Below are 18010 nucleotides of genomic sequence, written 5' to 3'. Positions count from 1 at the left end.
TCCGTAGAAAAGGATTAACCATTTGCCAGGGACGGAGAGTCTTTTTGAGTAGGAGAGAAGGCTAGCTTGCTGATTCTCATCGACAAGGGGGGACCATGTCAGGGTCTGTGGTGCCTGATGAGTAACAAAAACTATGAGAACTTGGTGTTTCTGTCCTTAAGCCATTGGGAAAAAAGGTGTGTACCACTATTACGGTGTGACTGCAGAAGGTTGACCACATTTGAGCTATACAAGTGAAAAATGTTGAAAAAGACTTGTCTAATGCTTGCTTAGTCCTTCCAACAACAACCAGACTCTGATTCCATAACATAGTTTTACAAGTTAGCCTATGGTACCATTTGTGTCTCTGGTGCCTGGTGTATTGCAAGTGGTCAAAAAATCTTTCCTTGATTGATTGCTTTATTCACTCAGCGGATTAGATGAACGTATATTTGTTGAATGAATGACTGGATGAACCAGGGACTCGTCCTTGACCCCAAGCTTAGAGCCCCACTTGCCCCAGGTCTTGTGATTATGGCCTTTGTTTTCCACAAGGTCGTAAGGGTTCAGGTGACCCTGCCCCGAACAGTTTGTTCGTGTCCCTCATAATACAACTTCCAGAACTAAACATGATCCTCCATCTTTAACTGAGTGACCCACCAGGATCAGGCCTTGTGATAAGCATCAATTGAAACTGAAAACTCGTGCTGCTGTGGAAGGCCAAGAGTCAGAGAGATCATGGCTCAAGTTTCCTTCAAATGCACCCAAAAGAGGATTTAAAAACCAAAGGTAGAAGTTTGTGTGTGTTAGGTTTTGTTGCTTTCTAACTCCTTTGGCCAAAGTGGTTGTTCTGTTCAGTCCTGGGTATGGCCTCTGAGCTCTGAGCCTGGGCCAGGCCCCAGGCTAGCGATCAGTGAGCTAGGAAATGCGCCAGCTAATTTGAAGCACATCACATCAGACATTTCCTGAGGTGGAAAGGAAGGCCTCCTTGCTAGAAAGCAGGGAGGATTTTGGCTCCTAGAGATTGGATTCAGTAACTTTACTCCCTTGGCTAACGGCCAATCCCCTAGCAAGTAGCTCTCATAAGGTCTGCAAAAGACTCAGTTCCAAAGTCTCCAGCCCCTGCTTTACACGTTGACACCACAGCCTTCTTGGAGAGATGTATCCCCTTTCCGGGGTCAGGGACAGCTTTTAGAAAAGGGGAGCGATTATAGAATCTGATTAAAGATTTTATAAGAATTGAAAAAAAAAACCTTACTAATTTTTCTAATTTTAAATTTGGGGGGCAGTGTTGACTTTGTAGTGGAAAATTGTCAGCCCCGAATTAGAACACTGTCCCCCCAAAAAGGTTGCCATCCATCCCTTTCCTTCCGTTTCAAGTTAAATAAAGCCATATAATGAATGTATAGGTATGGATGTATTAGTGTTAGATATTAAATGTATAAATTAGAGTCTAGTGGTAGTTTCTCAATTAACTTCAGAAATTGGCTTTTGCAGCCAAGGAATTTGATCTCAGCAGCGCTCAAAGTGAAATATTCTGTTATTCCCAAATCTTCAGCTCTTTCTATGCACCATGTAGGCTACTGTGAATGCCTGTGCTAATGCCTCTATGTTCGGTGCACCGCAGCACTTCACAGATGATTATGAATAACACTGTATTAAAACACAGAGGCCCTAGCTGCCTCCTGTCTGAATTCTTAGAGTTGAATCCTGGAGTGAAAATTAAGCTGGTTTGAGGGGCCCCTAGGGTACGTGAAAGAATAAAATACAAAACACCTTTGTGTGAATTATCAGCTCTGATACCCTTTACACCTGTGAAATATGGTGCTTTTAGTAGGTAATTCTACAGTTCATCAACTGAGACTTAGGACAGATACATTTCAAAGTCATCTATTGGGATTGAAACCCAAGGCTTCAGACAGATAGATGCTTTTCCCATCATAAACTGTACACTTCAGGAGCACCGGTGTACCAGTGATGTACAGAGTGACGGCTGTGGAGACCCCGGAAGGAAGGATCTGGTTAAGTGCCTGGTGTGACTTTTCTGTCATCTAAACTCTGAGGCTTCCGTCTAACTCTGGATACTTCATCTTCTCTTTTGGGAAAACTGATCTGGGACTATTTGATTCCTACCTGGAAGGGGTGCTCAAGAAAATCATAAAATATTTACAAAGTGCTTTAAGTTTCAGGGAAGTAAAGTTCCAGTCTGTGAACATGGGAAATGCACCTGCACCAGCAGGTGTCTTATCAGCTCACCCAACGTTGCTTACTTCACTCCTGACCTGTCCGTGTGTGAAAACCTAAGGAAGTCACACATACACTTGCTACTTTTCTTTAGCCACATGTACTCCTGGGAATGGAGTGGTACATTATTAACATGTCCAAGAAGGGACTTAAAGGGGTGGGAGTGAGAAGAGAAGGTGGCAGCAGGGAGGTGAGAAGGGGAGGAAGAGGTGGGGGCGAGTCAAAGCTGACAACACCCAGGGAGCCCAAGCTGTTAACCTGTGGGGTCTGGACAGCCTCTGCCGTTCCTCCCCCCTCCCCACGAGGAGAACCTGAGACTCCCTGCCTGGCCAGGTCTTGCAAAGAACTGTGCCAGGCTCCGCTGTGGCCAGGCCTTGGTGACAAGAGACAGTGGGGTGCAGAGCTGTTCACTTGGCATCCTTTACCTTTACAAAGGTCACTGATAAAATGTGAAACTGCGTGCATGGCTTCATGGAGATGCGCAGGAAAGCGGGGATCCAGGGCGAGGGGCGGATGCACAGAGAGGGGGACACAGCCTCCTGAAACACACACAGGAAGGCTCAGGACAGCCAACTGCTCCAGCGAAGCAGCAAGCTTGTGTTTACTTTCAACTCAAAATGTTTTCCTTTGTATATCCGTCACCTCTTCATTCTCAGGAAGCGACACAAAGTAACAGGCTTCAGGATGCCATCTGTGTCCATTCTGACAGTGTTCATGTCACAAGACACAATTATGTACTGCAATTATACAAAATGCAAAGAATAGGTTGCTGCTAGTTACACAGGTTAAAATGAAACTGACAACCCCAAAGAAAACAAAACAGAAAGTTATCTCTGTCAGAATCCATAGAGGTGCTTGACAATATTACCCCCCCCAAAATGTAGGCAAATCATTGTCCTAGCATGCTGCAGTTCATTGCCACAACTTCATAAATTCCCAGCTCTTTGGGGGAAGGAAAGTGCGTGTTCACAGCCTATAGTTCGCAAAGAAATAGCTTTTACGTGTATGCAGGTCAACAGAAAGAGGAACGCAAACTCTAGGCACCAAGATTGCTCAGACAGCAGTGGAGTCTAAAGAGTGAGACTTCAAAGTCTTCTGAACCAGATCTAGTTTGTTGAAAAGGAACCTGGACAGTGACATTAGTCCAAGAGGGCCAAGGAAGAAACACTGAACCGTTAATAAGAAAAAAACATCAAGAACTAGAACAATTAAGACTTAAATAGTTTTTCTACTCTACTTTGAAGCTGAATTACAGCTCTTCATGTTTGGAAAAGATACGCAGTTGATCTGTGGGAAGAACCTTTCTCTCTCCCCCGATCCACCCTCCCCATTCCTGATCCAGTAAGCTTATGTTGGATTATAGATAGCACTGGTTCAATTTCCTTGAAGCAGAATTGCCATTTTTTCATGTGTGGGCATGCCTCTTTTTAACAGTGAGGTATAATTTGACACCAACTATGCCTGATCCTTCTTGGGTTACGAGCTTGATCAATAGTGCGGGCAGAAAACAGTTCAACGTTCTGATAAAATCACACACGTACAAAAATTATTGCACTTAAAAACAACAGCAAAAAACTCAGCCCAACCAGCAAAGGGCCAGCGAAACTCTTCAGAAGTGTTGTGCTTCCTGCCCTTTGCAGAGCGTCTGGACCTTTCTGGTGTCCGGTTGAATTTGGTCCATTATTGAATGTCCAGAAGTGAGAGTCCGAAAGACACTGTAGGCTCTTTAAGGCTAAGTCTTCCCGCTGCTTCTATGAGATAAATTATCTTGGCCACGTACTGCAAAGCAGGGCTCTTTTTAGCAAATGGCTAGTAGAGCCCCTCCAAAAAACTCTTGGAAGCAAGGGAGGATGGGTTCACATCATGTCCTGTCCTGTAAATGAGAGACAGAGGAAGACGGTAAGCAGCCTGGGAGAGCAAAGCCCCTCATCAACAGCTCTGTGGCTGGAAGTACAGCGACCGCCTCCTGATTCCATCACTAGCTCTCATTACACTCAACCCCACAGCCCATGTGGACGTGGGCTTATCTGTGCATCTTTCTCTGTGCAAGTCCTCCTTTCTGTGGCTCTGTCTTTCCCTCTACCTGCAAATTTGTCTCTGTCTGTCGTTCCTTATTCTTTATCTTTCCTGCCTCCTTGTGCTTTCTGTCTGTCTTTGTTGATGCATGTAATGGTCTGATGCTAACCCTATCCTGGTACTCACTAGTCCGTATCCTACCATACTTCTTCCTCAAGGCACCCTTGTCCTCTCTCTCCCTGTCAGTGATCCCTCCAACCTAAATATATTCATACACATTCTATGCTCTGTTAACTGAGTTGAGTTAGAAGATTACTTGTTACTTTAGCCAAGATTACTTATACCTCCGAAATCTGATGTCCTAGTTAAAACGTAAGCACAAGGCATTGACTGTGTTACGATTTTTTTTCACGATGCTCTCAAGTCAGTACTCACGTAATAGATGAGATCAAGGCATTTGAAAACTCCGCTAACCTAAGACTATTGTCAATATTGTTTTTCTTCTTTCGGTGTCTACTTTAGCAGATGTCTTCTTTGTAGCCCCTTGTATGGCCCTTGTAGTCAGTAAAATGTTTGCATAAAGTATCTAGGTAAATAGCATTGGATGGTAATATCCTGATATTGCAGGCACAGATCCAATATCAGAATAATTTAAGGTTCAGGGTGGAGGGAATGGAGGGCAAATCTTCATGAGTTGCTGAAGCTCTTGCATGCCACACCCACCAACCTAGGCCCACTGAAGCTCAAAGATCTGCTACGGTATTTGTCTCTCCCTATGACCACCTCCCTGTGACCACCTCTGTGGGGTCAGAGTCAGCACAGATAGCCACTGCTGCCTTTGTCGTATCCCATCATGCCCTCTCCCATTGTGCTAAGACAGGGTGCCCATGATGGGTTCCTCTCCACTTACTGGTCTGGATTCTGAACTAAGACTTGCTGACATTCTCATAGATGACGTCACTGATGCAGAACTGCTGCTTCTTCTTCATCCACATCAGTTGCACACACTGATGGATAAAAATGTACTGCTCCTGGAGCAAAAGACAAAGACAGGTTTTAGAGCAAGATATCTTTGTGCAAAAATATAATATTTTAATACTATGGCAGTATTAAATGCTATGATGTGATGCCAAGGGAAACATTCTTCATTATTTATGAGACAATTATTTTAACATCTTTATTGGAGTATAATTGCTTTACAATGGTGTGTTAGTTTCTGCTTTATCACAAAGTGAATCAGCTATACACATACATATATCCCCATATCCCCTCCCTCTTGCGTCTCCCTCCGCCCCTCCCTATCCCACCCCTCTAGGTGGACACAAAGCACCGAGCTGATCTCCCTGTGCTATGCAGCTGCTTCCCACTAGCTATCTATTTTACATTTGGTAGTGTATATATGTCCATGCCACTCTCACTTCGTCCCAGCTTACCCTTCCCCCTCCCCGTGTCCTCAAGTCCATTCTCTACTTCTGCGTCTTTATTCCTGTCCTGTCCCTAGGTTCATAGAACCAGTTTTTTTTTTTAAGATTCCATATATATGACACAATTTTATAACTAGAAAATCCAAGAGAATCAACGGTAGAAATAGTTTGATTAATAATAGGGCTTAGACTATCACTACTTAATGCTAAAGGCAATGAATATTCAAACAATAAATCATGGGGCTATTTGAAAAAAAAGTAGCACATCACCTCATAATACACTGAAATAAATTCCAGGAAGTTTAATGAACTAAGCCATAAAAATATAAAGGAAAATATAGGTTCATTTTTCTCTGATTACTTTAAGGAAGGACTTTAAACTTTAAACTTTAAACAATGAAATAAGTTACAAATAAAAATGTCAAACTACTGTATATAAAAAGCAGTAAAAAGAATAAAATAAAGGGCAAGCCAGAAACTGAGAGGGAATATTTTCTAGAATTATGACAAATGTTGTTACCTTCATCTTTGTTTAAAATTCATCCACATCAGTAACATGCACACTTAAAGTGACAAATAAAATAAACTGACCACTAGACCAAATATTCCTGGAAAGAAGGGACCGTGTCTTTTTATTCCTAATACCCAGCACTTAGTTTGTGCTTATTAAATGTTTAAGTAAACTGAGAAAATATTAAACCATATGCAAAAAATGGCCAAGTAATAAAAAATTGTAAATTGAAACAATTTTTTTATATATAAAGTAAGCAAACCTAAAGGAAAAAAATAATATTCAGTGATGATTGAGTTTGTTGAAGCAATCATTTTTACCTACAGTTGGTGGAGGTACAATTAATAAAATGCTAATAAATGGCATTGTGGACAGATAAAAGTAAGAAAGGAAAGAATCCAATTTAATGTCCTATAAAAAGGAGAATGTTTTAAGTAAGCAACAGCATATCTAAAATGAAACAGTATGGGACTTCCCTGGTGGCCCAGGGGTTGGGAGTCCGCCTGCCGGTGCAGGGGACACAGGTTCGAGCCCTGGTCCGGGAGGATCCCGCATGCCGCGGAGCAACTGGGCCCGTGTGCCACAACTACTGAGCCTGTGCTCTGGAGCCCACGAGCCACAGCTGCTGGGCCTGCGTGCCGCGGCTACTGAGGCCCATGCGCCTGGAGCCTGTGCTCTGCAGCAGGGGAGGCCGCTGCAGTGAGAAGCCCGTGCACCACAATGAAGACCCAACACAGCCAAAAATAAGTAAATAAGATAATTTAAAAATATAAATAAAAGAAAAATAAATAAATAAATAAATAAAATGAAACAGTATTCAGTCTTTAAAATGAGTTATAGAGTTTTAGGCAATTTGGGATGATACAGGTAGCAAAATATTAAGTGAAAAATCAGAATGTAAAATTAGCATATGTGTATAGGGCATATGAGCACAATTGTGTGAACATTATACTTGAATGAAGGCCGAGATGAGGTACGCCAAAATATTGAGAGTAGCTGTCTTTATGCCATGAAGTCAAGGTCATTTCTCCCTTTTTCCTTATTTGCTGGAGTTTCTCTCTAAGTAATACCATTAAGAATAACCTTTAAATAAGAACCAGTTAAGATAACCACAGGATTTCAAGGACCTTTTGTATGACAACTTCATACAAAGGATAAAATTAAATACTTCAAACTTCCCTGGACTCACATGTATTTTTCAACAAAATTTGGGGAAAATATATTCCCTTAAATTGTGACAACATCACATCAGTAACTGAGCTTCCCTTTCTTGTTATGACACATCCCTCCATTGCTTCTGATGTTGAGTCAAGCACAGAGCATCAATAAGGACAGAGACTGCCTGGTTTCTCAACCCATACCTACGCAGTGGCCAAACTTTGTGTCTAAATAAATAAGTAAATAAAGTAGCTAGGCCACAGGAAAAGTAAATAAAAGACTATTTACAGACGCATCTCTGAGAGTTCCTGAGAAATCAGGAGGCTGCCGATAAGGAGAAGCAGCTGCTCAAAGCAAGGCCTGACCTCCAGGGAAAGCCTATTAGAGGAAAATTAAAAAAACCTTTGATAAAAATAGAAGAGAGCCCAGGAGAGGCGAAGGCCATCCACATGTGGCACTTCACAATTTCAAAGCACGTACCTTGATGATATCGGTTCACCTGATGTATACTTTACAACAACTAATGAACGTTGTCCTTCACGTTTTACAGATGAAGGATGGGAGCTTTTTAAAAATATATATTTTTATTGTTTAATTTTTTTTTTTTTTTTTTTGCGGTACGTGGGCCTCTCACTGCTGTGGCCTCTCCCGTTGCGGAGCACAGGCTCCGGACGCCCAGGCTCAGTGGCCATGGCTCACGGACCCAGTCGCTCCGCGGCATGTGGGATCTTCCCGGGCCGGGGCACAAACCCATGCTCCCAGCATCGGCAGGCGGACTCTCAACCACTGCGCCACCAGGGAAGTCCTATTATTTAATTTTTTAAAAATTGAAGTATAGTCAATTTACAATGTTGTGTTAGTTTCAGGTGTACAGCAAAGTGATTCAGTTATACATACATCTATGTCTATTTCTTTTTTTAGATCCTTTTCCTTATAGGTTATTACAAAATACTGAGTCTAGTTCCCTGTGGTATTCAGTAGGTCTTTGTTTGTTATTTTATATATAGTAGGGTGTATCTGTTCATCGGAATGGGAGATTCGAGAGGTGAAGTGAGTTGTACAGTGGTCAGGGTTGGTCCCGGGCCTCTTTCGGAGTCTGGCCTGACTACCCTACTCTCTGACTACCCCTCGCTCCTCTTTTGCAGGGGTCCACACGGCGTGCCTGGTCAGCTGAGAAAGGGGAAAAGGGTTCATCAAAATACGGCCCATGTGGCATGTTGCAGGGACCTGAAACATGCATCTGAGGATATGGTCAAATTAATCAGTGACTTCTGCTGTTTGTAGAGGGGGTGGGGTACTAGAATCAAGGCAATGGGCTGTCAAGAGGGCATAGGAAAATGAAAAACCAGCATGGGAGGTAACCTGTACACAACACACTGTGGTTTCTGTATATACATCGACTCCGCTGGAGAATCATTCTGGCCTCTTGAAAACCATTAGTGTCAAAGGAGTGCTCTGGGATGATGAAGAAAAATAATTTTTTACTCTGCTCTTTATTATTAGCATCAGTAAACTAGGAGGCAGCAGGACTGGGGCGTGAATGAGCTCAAGGAGGATGTTAAGGAAATCCTAACATTCAAGTTACAGTTTGAACCACGAAGAGCACAGGAATGAGGAGAAACAGAGGTAAATCATTGGACGAGTGGTTCCAGACACAACTGACAAAACCGACATAAATAAATAACTTGAACCAGAGAGGATCGCTGCAAAATCCTGAGGGAACTCAAGAGTGAACCGGAACAGTTGGGAAAAATAAGTGACCCGTGGTGACCTCTGCCTCTTCTGCTGACTTTGAATTTTCCCACGAGAGTTCAGGGAAGGGACATCGTACTTAAAAAAGACTGTTTCCCTGGAGATGTCAACCTAAAATACTACCATAAACAAAGAAGCAATCAAAATTTGAGGAAAGGAAGTTACAGAGAAAACCCAACTTTTTCTCAGCTTTACAGAAAGGCACATGGTGGTGGCCCTGGTGTCCTGGGATTACCACACATGAAGAAAGATAATGGCACTGAAAATTGGAGAGAGGGTCTACCATGTGAAGGTAGACTTTTGAAAAAGGGATTAGGATTCTGTTGTTGGAAAGTTGAAAGCCAACAGGCTGTAATCACAGTCTATAAAATTATAAAAGGTATGCATTAAGTCAGTGGGGGCAGACAGTTCATCAAATCCAAAATACTTAAAATAAGGAGTGGCCCTTTGAAGCTTGGAGATCAATATACATAATAGAGAGTTTTAAGCACATAGGGGGATATAGATTTATGGAAGTGAAAGCCAAAAATATGGACAGATTCATAACGCAGGTATTTTTTGTTTGTTTTTTTGCGGTACGCAGGCCTCTCACTGTTGTGGCCTCTCCCGTTGCGGAGCACAGGCTCCGGACGCGCAGGCCCAACAGCCACGGCTCACGGGCCTCGCCACTCCACAGCATGTGGTATCTTCCCGGACCGGGGCAAGAACCTGTGTCCCCTGCATCGGCAGGCGGACTCTCAACCACTGTGCCACCAGGGAATCCCCATAACACACTATTTAATCACTAGGTAGTTGGGCTTGTCTGGGAAACCAGGACATTTTAAACTTATGATAATAGGATAATGTCTATGTCTCCACAGTGGTAAATTAGAAGGTAGCAGGACTGGAAAGTGAGTGATCTCAAGGAAGTGAGCACACTAATAGATGTCTTGCTTCCTAATCATCCCTGAGCCATCTGAATGTGAATGAGTTACTCTTTCCAAAGTGCTATGATCTTGCTAGAGCTCAGAAATAAACAGATTGGAACGTCTGTGCCAAGCCTTGGCCAGACAGGATGGGGAGGCAGGAGGAAAAGTAAAAAGGGTGGGAAAGGGGAACCCGGAAGCGTTGAGACGGCAGCCCGGACTGTGGACTTTTGCGTTATACTGACATCTAGTGGTGTTTGTTGGGAAAAACATGAGGAAGATTAAGGCAGGTTTTAATCCCTTGGGAACTGAGTCAGAGGTCAGGGCCAGGCTGGGTTCCAGTCCATAAGTGTTCCTCCCACACACACTCCTCGAGAAAAAGGATTAGTGTTCGCCTGAAGCTAAGAAGTTGCGAGTACGGCTGGGTGACTAGGATTACGAAGAAACTACCGTGCTTGTGAACCCACACGGGTGCGCACCCACTGCTGCTCTGAGGCAGCGTGATGCTGCCTGCGGCTGCCACTCCAGCCTGAGTGCATTTTAAGGCTTTGAGGTGGAGAGTACCTGGGAGAAGAGGAGAAAGGGAAGCACGTAACGCGGGTGTATATTTCTGGGGATGCCTCCATGTTACAATGACGATTCCATTCATTTAGCTCAAGGGATTGGCAGTGCTGGTAGATGAGAGGCTGGAAATCCTTAAAATTGTAAGGATTTTATTTCATCACAAAGCACAAAGTCAACCCATATTATCATCAAAAGTGAATTGAGCCATATGAACGGCAAACTAATGACAAACTTATTGAGTCAAATCTAGCATTTTATATAGAAATTAAATCACATCGGTTTTAAAGTCTCCACTTGGTGGCATTTCCCCAGATGGCTGTCACCTTCACCGAACTCTCAGTCTGTTCAAAGAGCTTTTATTCCATTATAGATACACCCATGTGCTCTGGGTTACTGAAGGGCCTGTAACACCAATAAAAGTGCGGGCACAGTATACCAAATGGATTTCTAGAGACTAATATCTGTTTCTTTTATACCTTGGAGCAGTTTGAATGTGCACAATAAGAAACTGGGAACGGCAGATGCAAAAAAAAAAAAAAATCGAGACAATGGTTTTGACATATGCGATTGAATAATGGGAAGTTTTTCAGTCAAGGGCAAATTTAAAAATACCTGTGATTATGTTCCTACCTCGGTCTGTACCATAGACATCCGGTATGACCGCATTTCTGACACCAGCCCTAGGATGTCCACAAACTCATGATCCCGAATGTGCTGCAAGAGCCTGTCCAGGGCAATGAATGTTCCTGTCCGACCGACTCCAGCACTGAAAAAGAGGTTCCGACAGCACATCACTTAGCGCTTCTACACCGTTGGAAACAAATTGGTGATGAAAAAAGACCAAAACCAAAAACCAAAAACACACCAAAACTACATGTAGCATCATTGAAAAAAAAGACTAAACTGACAATATTTCCCCCTTAACTGTTGTTTGAGTATGCAGCCGTGGTTGATGTGTCTCCTAACATCACAGTTCTACCACTGCTACCTCTCTTAGAGAGCTGTGGGTCTGCCTTGGCCACACCTGCCCATCCCACCCCCCAGGGTTTCTGTTCCTTAGGAAAGTAAGGATTCCATGTGGAGCCTCCTGGACAGTCAGGTCTGGCCCCCCAGGGAGCTGATAAACATAAACAATTCCAGTCTTCCGAGTAGCCTCAGAGTTAAGCCCTCACACCCAGCTAGAAAGTTTAGTTGAGATGTCCACACCCTAGTTCTAGGGCTGGGGCCTTGGTAATTTGTGCGTCTTCAGCCCTAGGTCAAGTTCATCGTCTCAGACCTTCCTTAAAGTGCATCCTCCCTGCTAGTGGGTGCTAGTCTGCTTCATTCTCCCAGACAGTTGCCTCAAAATCAGATTTAATATTTGGACCCAGTCTCTCCCAGTCCCCAAATCCCAGGGCTCAGAGCATAGAGGGAAGTGGAGTGATATGGGCTGACCTATTCTCCACCACAGTCCCCAGGGTTACAGCTAAAGTCAGCCGTCCTTTTCCTCCAGTCACTCACAGACTGAAGTGAACTCCGGATTATGAGGGAATATGAGGAAATAGAAATCAAAACCAATTTACATGTGGGATTTGCTGGGAGAGAAATCCAACAGGAAAAACCATGAGTTCAGAGCCATGGTTTGCTTCTTCTACCAGACAATTCTTCCCTCTTAGGACTTATCTTCTCAGATAAAACGTTCTGTGTCTGGGTGAACACTTGCAAAGTCACATCCAGAACTATACCTGCTACCCTGCTACGTGCGTGAAAGGGGTCCATGTGTTTGACCCCAGGGTCTAGCAGCTTTATTTTCTGCTCTTGGAAAGAACCATTTTGAGATGAGATAATTTCATCTGGTGAAGCAAAACTTTTGAGCTGGGAATGACTGGCAGCAAGGGTAGTCTCCCTAATCAGAACCTTGGTAGTTTCTTTCCAGGGAGACACATTCTCTCTCTCTCTCTCTCTCTCTCTCTCTATCTATCTCACACACACACACACACACACACACACACACACACACACACACACCCTTAGCCATTCTAGTTCACAGACCAAGGTACTAGATCCAGGATTATTGGCTGCCAATGCCTCCTCTGACAGCTTTATTCCGCTTCTACTGCTGATACACAACAGGAGTGCATTTACATCCCCGGCTCTTATGAGGCTGCATAAACACGTCACAACGACATTACGTCACACTGCTGTTTTTTTTTTTTTTTTGACACTGCTGGGTTTTGATGGAACTTTGTTCACATGGTAGGAAAGAAAGCTTAAATTCAAAGATAACTCTTTCTGTAAGGGATTAGCGTGGTCCTTGATTTTTGATAATGCAGTAGATCATATAGCCCCTTTTGTCTGCACCATCTGGAAATTTAGAGATAATCTGGAAGGGAAACCTAGCAAATATGTTTATCTTCATGAGCTGAATGTTTTTATTTCACCTTTCCTTCAACTTGCGTTTTATGTCTATTTATATTACTCTGGGTTGTGATGGGCTAGTTTTAATTTGACTTTGTATTTGGCTCTGTTATAAACCCCACAGAATCCTTGATAGGATAGGGTACCATCACCTGGTGCTTAAAAGCCTGGCCTTTGGAGACCGGTGCGCCTAGATTTGAATACTAACTCCTTCATTTTCTGGGTGCGTGAACTTTTGTGACTCCCTTAATCTTTCTACTCCTTAGGTTTGTTTTTTTTTTTTTAATCTGATAATGGCAATAATATTATTAATCTCATATACTACAGGATATAAATAGCTGTATTATAAGTAAATCATGTATCTAATAAGACTTCAGTTAATCGTACATTTAAAAAAATCATAATTCATTTAACTGTTCATTCAGTCCGATCAGTGGTTTAATGGGGGGCAACTTCCTCCATGATTTCTAACCGACAAGGCATTTGATGAGGTTACCTGCAGTGCACGATCATGGGGCCTTTGCTCTTGGTCGCTTGCCGTCGGACCATGTGTACGAACTGCAGGATGCTTTCTGCAGCATTGGCCGTGGGCACCCCGTGATCAGGCCACGCAGTGTAGTTAAAATGCATCACATCCTGCATCTCATCAGCCTGTAGGAGAAAAACAAGTGTTAACCTCTCAGTCCCCCGTCAGGATGGCTCAGGCCTCGGAAGCAGCTCACAAGCGACGGTAAAGCCACATTTCACTCCTGGTCAGTAGATCTCCCTTTCCAGCTCTCAGCATTGTGTCTGGCACAAAGCAGGCCCTGAAAAAAAAAATACTAATTGTCTAAAGCTTCAGATAGTAGGATAAATAGGCTAATCTATGCCTCTGTAGCGATAAGAGCTCAAGCAGATCAGGGTTTGCATCCCGGCTCTGCCATTTAGAAGTTACATCAGCTCTGGGCGATGAATTAAATACTGAAAGGTTCTGTTGGTGACCCGCTTGGGTCCACTGGGCCAGGCTGTTGCACCCCCTTTCCCTGATGCTGCTAATAGCATCTAGCTGCACCCCACTCTTCACAGGCGTCTCCCACTGAAGGGAGCTACCTTGCTGGGAAGTGCCTAAGAGATGGCGTTCTCAGGCTGAGGGCAGCCTGCAGCTAATGAGTGATCGATACTGGGGCACAAAAAGTCAAGATGGGACAACTCTCCTGTCCTATCCTGCTTCCTTTGTTCCTGGACAGATTTTACCCAACATTACACTTTCAAAAAATCCCCTATATAACAATCCGTGTCTTGGGATCGGATGCTAGGGGAACTGACGAAGACAGACTCGCTGAATACCAGTGTTCTCTCATTCGAAAATGGTCTCATGATATCTTTAACAAGGGTTGTTGCGGAGACTAAGTGTGATTGTGTTTGTGAAGGGTGGTATCTGTTAGATATCCTCATCACTACTACAGCATAATTACTACCACTTGCTGTCATCCAGCTCAGTGCATTTCAATGGGTGGTTCTGGGAATCCCAGTAAATGGGTATGTTTTGTATATTTTCCCATTCATATGAACCCGTGTACCAAATACATTGTTGTTCCCTCTGACCTGCGTAAATATCAGCTAGGATGTGCGTCCTCCAAGATTTACTTCTTTAAGTCCCTACTATCAACTATCAACTATCAGAAATATTCCAAATCCAAGCCTCACAAAGATCTAATGCATCCCTCACCCCTCAAATTTGCTAAGACCCTAGAATCCACTCAGGAGATAGAATACTATATCATACTTTGGAAGAATTTGGTCTGGCTATGAGTTTGGAGTTAAAGTTTAGGTTTTCAGGTATTAGAGAGAAATGAATTTCAAAGTGTCACTGGTCTTGGGTGAGGTCAATATTAGAAATATAAATAAATGTATAAATACAAATATAATAATATTTGTATAAATATAAATGTCAGCACTTCAACTAGACCCACTGTCTCCTTGGCCTAAGGCCACATGTCTCCAGCCATACGCAATGTCTCTCTCTATGAGCGAGTTCAAGGGCTTTGTCGACACATGGAGCATGAAATCAGCAAAGATGCTGGCCAACCTCACTGCTGTCCTCAGGAAGTATGGCAAGAAAGTAACTCAAGCATAATAAATTGTGCAGAATGAATGAATTACTCAACACCCGGAGGATTTAAGGACACTCTATCCCCAGACAACTTTGGTTGCCCAGAAAAATTCACGAAAATGCTCGCTCTTTCCAAATGCGGATCACAGGCTGAGCACAAGACTCATACATTGTAGGATATGTGTGTTTTGTTAAAAGAAATGTTTACATATTGAAGTACGGGAAACCATTCTGGGTTATACATGAGTTAACTTGAATTTTATGCTAACCAGAATGGCCTGTGTGTGGCCTATCAAACACACATTGTACACTTGCTTTAATTATTAAAGAAAAGGGCACATTGGCCGGAAGTAAAGAATGTCCATGTTGAGAATAAAGATAAATGCCCCTCTTCCTGGGATGCCCATGCTGGTCCTCCTTCCGTGGTAAGAATCCCTTCCCAGGTGTCAAAGCCATATGGCTTGCTGTGTGTGTGCTGATCTGGATTTTCTTTGAAATCTTGAAGGAATGTATCCCTGACTTGTTTAATATTCTTTGTTCTGACAAGATAGAAAGCTGTGCAGAAAATCATACTTCTCTAGGGCAGTTCTTGAGAGTTACCTGAGAGGCTGTCTTCAAGGCTATAGTCCTCAGTTTGGTTCAAATAAATATTCCTATTGTCGATTGTTTACTGGTTATTTTCATTGACAGAATATATACATATACACGCATACATACATATATATACCTATATATATAACTATATTAGAATACATATATTCTAAAATGTATCTGAAAATGTATCCAGCTAAAATATGCAAGGTGGTTCAAAAATAAGAAGGCTTTAAATTGTGATTAGTCTCTCTGCAGCTGCAGGGCAGAGGTCTTGTATCAGATGGGTGATTCCTGTCAGCTGAATAGCGAGGCACAAGTAATGGGAACAAACAGGTTTTTCCTGGTTTTTAGTCTCCAGTTCTTACTCAGTTCATGCCAAGTTTCAAGTACTGGAAAGTGACAAATTTTGCGTTATAGTCATTTTCCTCCTTTCCTATTAAATGAGAAAACCCTGCTGGTTACATCTTACTTAACCATTCCAACATTTCTCATACTCTGATTTCCTCACTTGTGTAATTTTATCTGGTTGTACTCTGAAAATGTCCACATATCAACATGGAGGGAATAAAGAAGTATATAAGCAAAAAATGAAAAAAATAGAAAAAGGTATTCATCGGCACAGCACAATGTTCTTTGGTAATTTAACCTTCATTGCAGGAGCTTAAAATTTAGATTCAACTTGTTTATGGCCAAAAGGAGGCGCTCTGGGATCAGATGCTTGCAACTACTGTATAAAAACCAGAAACGTCTACTATTCAGCGTTTTTATTCCTATGTTTCAAGCCCTTCACGTGGTTGTCATTGAAAAGTTATTATTTAAGACCAAGGACAAGGACATAGTATTGATCACACAGTGATCGATGTCACTTCTCCCAGTCAAGGGAACAGATCTTATTTTTGCTTTGCAACTTTTTTCTCCCAGATGCAACACCTAGGGAAAGATTTACTCTGTATTTGTATAGCAGTTTATACCGGCTTCCTGGGTAAAATATCCAAGAAAGAAAGGAGAGTTCACATGGAATTGAGATTGTCAAAGATTTTCTCTGATGGCTAAGTCTGTTGATGTTTTCTAAGTGATTTATTATTTTTGAAAACATTCATTCATTCACTGATTTATTAATGCCATGAAGACTTATTAAGTGGCTAAGGGTTAGGATTACAAGGATTATTAAAGCAGGATACTTGAGTCCATTACAGTACATGGGGTGGGGGGAGATGGGAAGGCAGACATGAAATGAGAGAATTATAACCATGTATGGTGCACAGTGATGGAGTGATATATATGAACTAGAGCAGGAGAGGAAAGGGAGAAAGGTCTTTTGAGACTAGGGAAGGCTTGATAAAGGAGCTAACACTTGAGCTGAAATTCTGAGTAGGAGTGTGCTTGAGGAACAGGAGGAGATGGGCATTTCAGAGAGGTGGAACAGCCTGGAGCAGTCTGTTAACAGTTACACTGGGATTTGCCTAAATTCTCAATGTAGCAAAAGCCATTGTTAACTAGTAGTGGTTAAGAAGTGATTTGCTTCTTGTAAATATCAATAAATGGCGAGTTAATGAGTGCTTGGGTTGCACTGATAATGAACGATCCATTTGCCTATGTTAAGGTCATCAAGCATTTTCTGTAAAGGGCAGATAGTAAATATTTTAGATTTTGTGGATCATACAGTCTCTGTGGCAACTATTCAAGCTTGATGTAGCATAGAAAGAGTCATAGGAAATCAGTAAACAAATCTGTGGCTATGTTTCAATAAAATGCTATTTATGGGCATTGAAATTGGAATTTTTTAATGTCCATATAATATTTCATGTGAAATATTATTCTTCTTTTAATTTTTTCCAACTTTTACAAAGGTAAAATTCATTCTTAGCTCATGGACTTCACGAAGCAGGGTCTTTTGTTCATCCTCTGATCTACACTGTGAGAAAATGTTGTTTCTAAGCATAGAAGCACATTTTAATGAGGACTTTAGTATTAAGTTTGTCCTCAACAGAGACCATGTTTAGGGGAGAATACTAGTAAAACTTAGCCTGCCTGTCAGCAGAGATGTAGCAGTCCTTACAGGAAAAAATAGACTTTTCTGACATTCTAATAATCAGAATTCAATAGCATTTCAAAGGAGCTAGGAAACCATGATTACTAAGGTCCAGAAGTAGCTTAGAAATAATAAAAACCAAACTACAACAAAGTAAGGGACAAAGCCCAACAAAGCGAAATAAAACCCAAACCACTACATCTAAAACTAAATTTTAATTTATAATGCAGGTGCTTGTATATCCTAAATATACCCATATATGGTTAATATAAGTATGACAACACTTCTCTCCTCAGTCACGCCTGGTGAGCAGTGGGTCACCGTGTCTTCTATGACCCTGGC

General features: G+C 42.3%; 1 protein-coding gene across 1 annotated transcript in view; it reads right to left on the bottom strand.

Moving 5' to 3' along the window:
* Positions 1-1731: 1731 nt before the first annotated feature.
* Positions 1732-18010, bottom strand: part of PTPRO (protein tyrosine phosphatase receptor type O) — a 233036-nt gene continuing 216757 nt past the window's right edge. The window contains exons 25-28 of the mRNA XM_069541225.1: positions 13447-13601; positions 11184-11319; positions 5150-5270; positions 1732-4096 (exon numbers count right to left, since the gene is read on the bottom strand). Of these exons, the coding sequence (XP_069397326.1) occupies positions 5166-5270; positions 11184-11319; positions 13447-13601 (396 nt within the window). The 3' untranslated portion in view covers positions 1732-4096; positions 5150-5165. The remainder of the gene's footprint in view (positions 4097-5149; positions 5271-11183; positions 11320-13446; positions 13602-18010) is intronic.

The sequence above is a fragment of the Delphinus delphis genome, chromosome 11, assembly GCF_949987515.2.
Source record: "Delphinus delphis chromosome 11, mDelDel1.2, whole genome shotgun sequence".
Classification (NCBI taxonomy): domain Eukaryota; kingdom Metazoa; phylum Chordata; class Mammalia; order Artiodactyla; family Delphinidae; genus Delphinus; species Delphinus delphis.
Note: the sequence above shows the minus strand (reverse complement) of the source record. Positions and strands in the feature narration are given on the sequence as shown.